Genomic DNA, 11,066 nt, shown 5'->3' on the forward strand with positions numbered 1-11,066 from the left:
ACCTACTGAGCCACCCAGGTGCCCCAAGACAGTTTCTCTAAAGACAGTTTTGAGGGTACCAAACCTAGCACAGGCTTCTTTCTGTTAAGATTCAAAGAGAACTTGGATAAAGTGGGTGCTTCCCGCCTTTTCCATGAGGGTGTGGGATATGTGAACCTTCCTTTCTGTGTTCCTTAGGTTTCCTCTGTACTTCTCAGGTTTCCTATAGAGCCTTGAGGATCTGGGATACAGACTGAGTGTGTGGTAGCTCAGAAAATAGTCACAAGTGGTTCATGTTTTGTGTCTCCAGCTCTCATTTGAGGTCAATGCCAAAGCTGCCACCCAAAGCCAACAAAGCCAAGGCAAGATGTGTTCCCTTTGAAACGGGTAAGAAGAGCTTGTTTTGAGTAACTGACAACGAGTAAACGAACAAATGATATGTTAGATTCAACTAACCAGTTATTAGGATTAAAAAAAAAAAAAAAGAGCAGTGGCTTCCCAACACTTAGTTTATTTTTCATAAGACTCTTAGTAAGATCGGAAAAGAAATTCTCATACCACCCGAGGGGCAGAAACAAAAAGATCCATCTACTAGCATCTGAACTTTGAAGAGTCAATTAAACAGTCTTTACATTGGCAATTTGGTATATAGAGAGACTCTGTTCTTTAGAACGCGTACAGTGTGAGACAATGATCAGGTTCTCGGTAGTGAAGACTTAGAAAACACAACATCTCCAGCCGACAGAGAGAGTGAGTGCCTTACAAGTTTAATAATCAGAGAAGGTTTATGTAGCAACAAACCTCAGAGAGAACCTCCTTAGTGTTTCTTTTACCTGTGGCTCTGCGGACAACTTCTGATTTGTCAAACTTATTACTTCGCTGCAGGGAAATAGGCTTTGCTTTCTATTAACAGGTTTGTGTGGAAAGTGGAGAAATCACACAAGGGTCTTACTCTGACCGGTCCCTCTGTGGATTTCCAGTGGCCCCACCACTTGGAAATGCTCAGTCTGCTCTTCTAGGGACCCCACAGGACCCACATCCCTCTTACTCCGTTCTACACAGCCCTGGGAGCAGCGGGATGAGTGGTCCCCCACTTTGCACACCGCGACCTCACACTTCAGGTAGACCACGTCATAGTTGCTGAGAAAGTTGAAGGCGTTGAACTTGAACTGGGCCGTGTTCTTCTGGTAGGAGTGCAGGTTGACATAGGTATCGTCTCTGATGCACCTGAGAGAAGAAAAACCCCCCAGCCCCAAGGATTCACTTGAAGTATAGTGGGAATCCACTCTGACTCGAATACCCAGACCAATGAATTCCAAACACAGTTCTTCCCACTACCCACTCTTTCTTTTATAAAGAAACTTAAAACACTACCATGAGTAGAAAAACCACTGTTCTTGAGCAGAAATAGAAGGTAACAGTAAAATAAACATAATAAAAAATGAACAAGGTAATTAAATTCTAGCTATTTTGCCCAACGAGGAGATTAAAGGTAGTGGTTGTAATATTTGAAGATGAAACTTAGATTATTTTAAAATGTGTTTTGTTGGGGTGCCTGGGTGGCTCAGTCGGTTAAGCTTCTGCCTTTGGCTCAGGTGGGATCGAGCCCTGCATTAGGCTCTCTGCTCAGCGGGGAGCCTGCTTCTCCCTCTCCCTCTGCCTGCTGCTCTGCCTGCTTGTGCTCTCTCTCTCTCTCTGTGTCAAATAAATAAATAAAATCTTTAAAAAAAAGTGTTTTGTCAACCCTAGCACAACTATTGTAAAAGTTAAGGAAAGAAGTATAAATGGTACATCAAGAGAGGAGATAATATGGAATAATATAAAATGCTCCGTTAAAACCAGAGAAGGCAACAAAAGGAGAGCGGGGGTAGAAACAAGGAACAAATGCAACAAATAGAAAACAGTTACCAAGATGGTAGATTTTCATCCAACTATATCCATAATCACTTTAAAAAAATACATATTTATTTATTTATTTGAGAAAAAGAGGGAGAGAGAATGAGAGTGCGAGCTGGGGGGGAGAGAGGGAGAGAGAGAGAATCTTAAGCAGGCTCCATGGTCAGTGCGGAGCCCAACATGAGGCTCAGTATTATGACCCTGAGATCATGACCTGAGCTGAATCAAGAGTTGGATGTTTAACACACTGAGCCACCCCATGCCCCTCAATAATCACTTTAAATGTGGGTGTTCTAAATATGCCAATTTAAAGATACAGACTGCCAGAGTAGATAAAATGAAAACAACAAGAAAACCTAAGCTTCAACTACTGTTGTCTGTAAGACACCCGCTTTAGATATAAAGACCTAGAAAAGGGATGGAGAAAGACTGACAATGCTAATACTAATCAAAGGAAAGCTGGAGTAGCTATATTAATTTGAGACAAAACAGAGTTCAGAGCCAGGACAATTATCAGGAATCAAGAGGGGTATTGCATAATAATAAAGGGATCAGTCCTCCAAAAAGACAATCCTTAATGTATATGCATGTAACAACAGAGTGTCGAAATGAGTGAGACAAAAAGTAACGGAACTGCAAAGAGAAATCTACAAGCCCTCTGTGATGGCTGGAGACTCCAGCACCCCTCTGTCTGTAATTGACAGATCCAGCAGAAAATCGGGAAGGATACTGATGATCTGAAAAGCACCACTGATCAACTAGGCTAATGGGCATCTATAGACCACTCCATCCAACAACAGCAGAGTACAACCCTTCTCAAGCTCATGTGGAACAGTCACCAAGGCGGACACATTCTGGACCATAAACCACACCTCAGCAAATTTACAGAAAAGAAATCACACCAAACACATCCTCTGATCACAATGGAATTGAGCTGGAACTCAGTAACAGAAAGGTTGCTGCGAAACTCTTATTCGGAAATGAAACAACACACTTCAAAGTGACCCAGAGCCAAAAGAAAAAGGCCCAAGAGAAATTTAAAAAATATTTCAAACTGAGTGAAAATGAATACACAATTGACCAAAATCAAATCAATAAAATGCATGAATCGGAAAAGAAGAAAGACCTAAAATCAATAATCTACGTAAGGCTCCACCCAAGGACATGAGAGAAAAAGGAGCAATTTAAACCTAAAGCCAGCAGAAGAATAAAGTGTTGGTTGTTAGATTCTGGCCCCAAACTCTGCCTCCCTCCTTCATCTGTTTGTAAGAAGAATTGAAGGGGAGGAGCTGTCTCGTTCAGTTTAATGTCTCCTGTGTGCCCCTCCCATGCTATGGCTCACACCACGTCCGCCCCGTGCTGTGTCTTGCCCCTCCCCTGGCTTTCGGGAACAGGTACCATGACGATGCTTCTCACGTGGCTCTCACCACTTTAAAGCTGCCATCAGTAGGGGATGGTTTTTTTGTCCTTTGCATTGGTTGCCAATTGCCCATCCATAATCAGGGTTTTGCTCCTGTGAGGGGGCACGGAAGCTACAAAGGCAAGCAACATCCCAGAGTTCTCATTCGGTGAATCCTTTGTTTAACCAAAGGAGCCAGAATAAATCTCACCACCCTAAGCGTTTAGGCTGAGAAGGTAGGCCAGATGCCCCGAGAGCCTGCACCACGAATGGGAAGTGTAATAAAGTCATAAAACACAAAGGGAAGGGAGGCACGTGTAAGAAAGGATGAGATAGGACAGCAGGGTTCCAGACGACAAGGGCTCTGCCCAGCTCAGAAGCCACAGGTCCCCCAAAGGAATGCCATGTGAATATAACAGCCAGTCCTAGAGGGCTTTCCATTTTCCTTACCCTTGCCGGATCAAGTCATACTTGACAGTTGTAAAATCGTGGGGATCTGGAGAAGCCACACAGGTATCCACAAAGAGCCTCAGGCTGGGGTTGGGGCTATGGAGCGTGGCCTGGAGGAAGACCTCTTTCTTCTGCCTGGCGTAGTATGGCCCCATGTTCCTCACGTGCTGGGACGTGGGCAGCTCAAGGAAGGATATGGACACGTCATAGCCAACGCTCTCCCTGGGGACATCAGCCCCGGGAACGATTTCAGCTGCAGACGGGCCATCCACCCTGCAGGTGAACTTGAGCTGAGGCACCCTATGCCGCACGAAGACTCGGCCGGGGTGGCCCTGGATTCGGCCTCTGATGGAGTTGGAGTAGCTGAGCGAGCCCAGCCCTTCCTGAGAGAACGAGAGGGGAGTTGCCGGCCGGTGCTCCCAGCACCTTCGCAAACCTTTCTGCATGGGCAGGGGCCTCTCCTTCAAACCCCTGCTTGATGCCAGCTCACCGATGAGCTGGAAGCTGGAGGCCTCGGGCCCACCATCTGTGGTCCCTCGTGCCCTGATGGGGTGACATTATGTCCTGGCCGCTTGGAGTTCAGGGTGCATGCAAGGAACCCCGGTGTGTGAGCCTGGACCCCCTTCTTCCCTCCCCTGAGGGTCAAGCTGTGCTGCTGTGAGGGAGGATGGGAGCTCTACGCGAGCTCCTTGGAGCTCCGTCTGCCAGAGTCCTCCTCACATCCCATCCCGTCAGCCGGTGGTTCCCTCAGGCAAGCACAGCCCAGGGCCCACTGCTCTCCTCCCTTCCAGCTCCTTCCTTCTCCTGGTCCCAGACGGTGCTGGCTCCTTGTGAGCTGTGGGCCTGGCCCTGCTCCCCTTCAGTCTCAGTCTTGCTCCTTCTAATCCAGCACGACTTGAAAGGCTAAGGGGGTGCTGAAGGCCACCACGCAGAGCGCCGTTGTCTCTGGCAGCCTGGTCCCCACAGCCCTGCGTGCCGTCCAGAGACTCGGCCTGACCCGCCACCCTGCTTCCAGGAAGCCTCTGCTTGTGTGACTCAGATCCTTGGCGTTCTGCCTGGGAAACTCCGAGGACAGCCCCGTCAGCTCAAACCAGGTCCGCCTTTTCAGGCCTTTCCTTTCCTACTCATACCACCTCTGCCCCCCCCCCGCCCCTTCCCAACCCCCATTATGAAATTTTAATACAACAAAGACACTCTTTATGTTCTGCATGAATACCTGTGCTTTATCCAGAAAAACAGATTTTTTTTTTTTTTGCTCCTAAGAACCAATCTCTCCCTTGAAGCAGATCTCGCCCTGATGCACCGCTTAGAGGAAAAGCCCAGCTCCTTGACCACACGGCCCTGGCCCTTCCACGGGGTGCAGCACTTCCCGGTGCTGACGGCCTCCAGTCTCTCCCTCGAGTCCTCCAAGCTTGCTGCTGCGGGGCCTGGGTGCTAGCTGGCCCTGCACGGAGCCCTCCTCCCGCTCCGCTCCACCTAGCTCCGTCTCCTTCTTCAGGCCTCGGCTCCTCGGCCACCCTATTCCAAGTGGCCTTCCTTCCACCCCACATCAGTTCCTGTTCCCTTCCTTGTTTTGCTGTCTTCTTAGCATCTGTAAAATGAGTCTCCTATGTGGGCTTGTTCAGTGCCTGTCTCCCTTTTCCCGAATGTGAGAGCTGTGGAGCAGGACCCCCATCAGTCTTGTTGGCCACTGTGTCCTCCCCACCTAGAAGCTTGCTCAGCCACTGACTGAAACCACACATTCTGTGGCAGTGTGTTCGCCGTGGGTGGCCCGGGACTGGCCGTCACCCTGAGGGGTTCCTGACCTGCTGTGTTCTCTGGCCCCCGTGCAGTGAGAGCTGGGCCAGCCAGGGCCACAGAGGACAGCGGCAGGGTCCTCCTCTCTGATGGCCTAGAAGCTTCCGGGGTGCCCGCCTCCCAGACACTGGGGGACTTCCTCCCTGGCCTCTGGGGCAGAAACCTCTGAGGTGAAAACTAGACGTTTCAGAGCAAAAAGGGTAAGAATGAGCGCGATCTGCATAAGCAAATAGACAAAATGTGAAGCAGGGAATCAAAGTGGCCACTGGGCATCAGGCAGACTGAATGAATTAAGCTCCACCAATGCCAAAGGTTTGCTGTTTTGGTGTGTGTGTCTAAACCCGGATACAAAAGAAGAGAGGAACAACCTGGAGATCTGGCTGGGGAACAGGTTACATTGTTAGATATACTGAGAAAAAGGATTTTGTAGTTGGACGCTCTGCCTGTGTCCCTGGTCTCACTTCAGTGACGCTGTTCTGTGAAATAAGCTGGTGGTTAAGGAACAGGAAGTAAACATATACACTTCATTATCCCCCCCTGTCCCGGACATATGCTTTCTAGATCGGGAAATACAGTGGGTTGCTGGTCAGATCACAGCAGCCAGATAGATCATCTGTCCTCCCCCATGCCCAGCACCGTGGCCTGCCCAGAAGAGGTGTGCCCTGAAGGTGAATAAAGAAGCATGTTGTGGAAAACGCTTGGCTTTGGAGCTAAGAGAACAGCATCCATCATCCATCCATCCATCCTTCTGTCCGTCCATCCGTCCGTTGGGTGTTTATCCATTCATCAGTCCGTCAGCACTCGCACTTATTACTGTGTATTCCAAATTCAGTATGTGTTCCAAATTCCCAAAAGGAAGGAAACTTTTGGACGCATTAGTGCATGCTCCAGGTCTCACTGAACTTAGAAACAGAATCATGGCTGTGCCTTTCCTCTGTCCCTACCGGGTTTTGAACAGGTGGTTAAAATTTCCAAATAGCTCCCCTTGGCCTCTGTCCACAGAAGGGTACCATGACCTTGGCGGCAGTGTCTCACCTGTCTGACGGTGCCACAGCGACCGTAGGGGATGTTGAAGATCAGGTAACGCCCGGTGACTTGGGGGCGGCAGAGCGCATCATTTAAGCGGATGTCCCAAGAGGAGTAGCCCAGCCTCCGGAGATAGCCTCGGTCAATGGTGACTTGGAAGAGGTGAGGCAAGCAGGAGAGCTGGGCTGCAGGAGGAGGAGCATGGGGAGAAACTCACAAAGACAATTTGGCACACTGGACTTGTAGGTCCGGGATGTGGGCGTGTGCTTACTTTATAGGGCATGGGCGGTGCCTTGGGTGGGGGCTGGCTTACCCTTGACTTGACTTTCACTGACTTTATGTCCCTCCTTTTCCAAAACTCACACCATATCGTGGGAGTCATACCCACGGCACATGTCCCACGGTCTGAGTCAGAGCCTTGTCTAAAGATTTAAAGGAGAGCCCACTTCCCATGTTGAGGACACTGAGGTTGAATGTACATCTATCTGAGGCTTTGTGTGAGAGATAGTTTGGGAAAAGGAGAGCGGAAGCAAAGCGGGAAGGACCACAGGTGTTAAGGGGCTTCTTCCCCAACCTCCTAAAGCCCACAAGTAGGTGGAGAGGCCAGAGATCTCAGTGGAGACAGAGAAAAGCCTGTTCGTTCTCCGCAGGACAACTGCTCTCTCTCCTCCCCCTTCCCGCAGCCTGGAGGGGAGGGCTTACCCTTGTCCTTGGGTACAGCAGAGGCAGCTGGACCTGGTGGGGGGAGACGGGTGGGAAGTGAGCATCAGCTGCAGACACACTGGAGGAGGAGGGCGTGGCTGGCAGTAGACAGGCCGTGCGGGACAATGGGCTCATTCGACTTAGCTATTACATCTGGAGTGCAATGGCTTGAAAATACTCCAGGGCAATGGGGAGGGAAAGAGGGCCCAGGGCCTCTGGATGGAGGTAGAGGGAGGGATTTCTACGTGTACGAAGTAGAGTTGAGAATACCGGTGTCATCAACACCAAGATGAGTTAGAGCAAGAGAATAGTCAATACAGGCTTTGCAGGTACCAAACACCGTCATCTGTAGGAATCTGGCTGATGTCCCTTCCCATGCACATGGCCTGCTTGGATCTCAGCCTGGGACATAGGCAGTCCGTGGCTCTCAAATGCAGAGCAGCCCAGAAGCAATGAAGGACGGTAACCCAGGGCCAGGGCCCAGCCCAGGAAGCATGACTGGCCACATTCACTCAACGCCTTCAGAGACTCTTGGTCCCAGACCTCTGGTCCTTCCATTGCTGTACCCAGTGAAAAGAAAACTCCTTGGTGTATAATCCAAGAGTGAAAAATGAATTACTCTTTCCAGTGGGCCTGCTGACAGCAGGAGGAATGGCTGGAAATGTGAACAGACTCAATGAAAGTGAGGATCTGGAAGATAAGGATCCCAAGACCCCAGGCTGACTCTTATTCGTAAGGCTTTCTGCGGGATGGTTTGTCTCTGGTGGACTCTGATGGTCTATTTACGACCATTGATCCATTTCTCTGCAGAACAAGAGAACCTCCCACATAAAGATAAAAGCATTGGGAGTGAGTCCTTTGTTTATCTGTAGAAAACTAAGGTCGGAACAGACAAAGGAGCTCGGACTTGTTCACCAAATCTTAGAATTCTGTCACTTATTGAGATTTACCTGGGTAAATTTAGGACAAACGTAAGAAAGTACTACACACAGAAGAGGGTTGACCTTTGAGGGTCAGAATGCCACGATGGGCATCGGATGGTAATAAAAAGTACTCCAGGAAAGGGATAGGCCTAATCTTGGATGATAGGGACACTAAGGGAGCCCAAGATAGTGTAGGATTCTGACTTCTGAAGGCTGGGTCAGGGTGTCCACCTAGGACTGTGCCCTTGATGACCTTGTCAGAAATTGAAAAGGGTCTTTGTGGTCTGACTGATAGCCTCAAGTTCTATGTCCTTAATCATTGTATTATACTGTCGCTTCTTCCTTGGACCTCATAATCTCCGAGCCGTATTTCAGAACAAATACTGCCCTGAATTGGGAGTTCGACAAAACCGTTGAATGAAACCACAAGGTTTCATTGCCCTGAAACTATTCAGCACAGCAGCTGTGCGGCAGACACGCCCTTGCTGTCCTGGCAGCTGGCGCCTTGGCCTACGCGCTGTCCCTGGACCTTAAGAGCGCTGCAAGAGCAAGAGGCACGGACCCCGGGGACACACCTGCGCAGATCACACCCGCGTCCTCGCGGTGCCGGCAGTTGTGCCGCCCCCAGCCCGAGTGGCCGCAGCGGCCCAGCGCGTCCTCGGTGCCCGCGCAGCGCACGTCGTCCAGCAGGATGGGCCCCGAGCCCGGGCCGAAGCGGCCGCGCCCCGGGGCGGCTAGCGCGCGGCCGCAGCCCAGCAGGCGGCACACGACACGGGCGTCCCTGATGTCCCAGTGGTCGTCGCACACCGTGCCCCACACGCCCTGGTGGCAGACCTCAACCCGGCCCTCGCAGCGGCTGCGCCCGTCGACCAGGCGCAGGGACTGGTCTGTGGGAGGACAGAGAGGGAGTCAGGAGACAGCAGTGACAGAGGAGACAGCAGTGACAGGCGCGACAGCCACCCTCCCCTGCCCAGCATGTCCGGTGGTGCGTCATTTGCCATGGAAGAAATGACACCACAGTGAGATCCACAGCGCCTGGTGGTGCCGCCCTCCCTCTCTGTCTCTCTATCTCCTTTCCTCCTCCCCTCCCCCCATGGCGCGCCCTGTCTCATAAAAAGTCAAACCTGCCTTAGATGAAGCCCTCAAGGAGCATCAGATAGTGTCAGCCTAGTTGCCCAGACACCTGAGAATTTAATTGTTAAACAAAAATACTAAAAACCAAAAGAAAGCAAAATGGCAAAAAAACCCTCCAATCTTTAGAGAATTGTTGAGGCACTGGCTTGACTTAGCGAACAAATCTATCCTATAACATTTCTTTTACTCTTGATGAATAAAAGCCAACATTTGAACTGTAGAAGTGTCTTCTGTGACCTAGGCATTCCACTTCCAGGTGTTGACTCGGGACAAATGAAAACAGATGTGCACTGAAAGATTCCTACATCGCAGAATTCTCTGCTGGAGACAAAAACTGGGGAGTACCCACGTGTCTACCCGCAGGAGAGGGGATAAATCGCAGAATACCCACCCAGCGAAATATTAGTAAGCAATAAAAAGGGAAAAAGAACCAATATAAGGAACCATCTGGACAAATCTCAAAAACAATTTGTTAAGCCAAGAAGTGAGACACAAAAGAGCACATATGATTTGATTCCATTTATACGAGATTCTAGAAAAACAAATCTAATCTACAGGGACAGAGAGCAGACCAGTGGTTGCCTGGGGGATTTACTGCAAAGGGACAGGAAGGAACTTTTCGGGGTCATGGGAATGCTCCGTATCTTGCTTGTGGTGATGGTCTCGCAGTTGGATACTTCAGGAAAATCTCATAGATGTGTGCAATTCATTGTATATAATTATACTTCAAAACAGGATTTTAAAAAGTCAAAATTATTTAAAAAATCTCTACTATGTTGGTGGGCCACACCCGTGGATGTGTGTAAAATGATTTGTCTTCATATAAAGTGGTGGCTGGTGGCTGTTTTCCAACTTCCTGCTTTCTTTGGCCCATAGAAGATGTTTGGTGAACCCTCATTAATACCACTGGCTGTGGTTTCTCTGTGGCTACAGTGTCCTGGTTTAGGACAGTTGTTTGCTCCTCATCTAATTTGTGGCTGTGATATTGGAGCAAGAAAACCATGCTTGTCTGAACTATGAAGAAGGCAAATATCTTTTCGGTGAGGTTCCAGGAGGTGAATTTGGGGCTTCCGACCCACAAAGGGTTGTGTGTCTGTGTGTGTGTATGTACACATCTTTGTGCACATATCTACTTCTTAGCTCATAAAAGTTTTCTGTAAAGAGTAGCAACTTTGAAAAGAAAAAAACCCGCCCCTAACAGTAGTAATAATGATTTGATAATTTAAGGGCTTAGAACAAACACAAATTACCAGGTAAAGGGGTCGTGTCTCCGCCAATGGAAATTGTAACTGTAAAAAAGAAAAACTGAGCTTAAAAAAATGCATATCCTCCAAGCCACATATTTATATTCGGACCTGAAAAAGAACCACACATTTTCTCGAGGTTTAGACACTAATCATTTTGTTTGTTTCTACATAGATTTAGGTGCAGAAATACTGCCCCCTAAGTTTTATTTTCTTATCAAAATGTAACAAGTGGTGTGTCCTATTTGTTCTCCAAAAAGAAAATAATTTGATAAATGGTCGGAAAAGAAGCCTTATAAATATACAGAATTTTTACAGGAAGAATATTGACGTATTAGATTTTGTAAGAAAAATGTTTATTGGGGTGACCTATGTGAGTCAGGTCATTAGAAACATATTTAAAAACTCTAAAGAATAAAATAATTTGACCAGGACAATTAAATAAAGAAAACCAATCAGATTTCTCTGAAACATTTTTAGATAAGAGAAAGATCATATCTGAGAGGTGAAATATAC

At 48.6% G+C, this 11,066-nt stretch overlaps 1 protein-coding gene across 1 annotated transcript; it reads right to left on the reverse strand.

The window, feature by feature from the left end:
- Nucleotides 1-508: 508 nt before the first annotated feature.
- LOC121101258 (deleted in malignant brain tumors 1 protein-like) lies at nt 509-9,063 on the reverse strand (the record flags this gene model as incomplete). The annotated part of the gene is made up of 5 exons (XM_040624305.1): nt 509-1,206; nt 3,725-4,107; nt 6,557-6,732; nt 7,250-7,282; nt 8,691-9,063. Coding segments are annotated over 5 exons (1,257 nt in total), but the record flags the coding sequence as incomplete, so codon positions are not given.
- Between the last annotated feature and the right edge of the window lie 2,003 nt (nt 9,064-11,066).

Source organism: Ursus maritimus, unplaced genomic scaffold (assembly GCF_017311325.1).
Source record: "Ursus maritimus isolate PB19 unplaced genomic scaffold, ASM1731132v1 scaffold_7, whole genome shotgun sequence".
Lineage (NCBI taxonomy): Eukaryota > Metazoa > Chordata > Mammalia > Carnivora > Ursidae > Ursus > Ursus maritimus.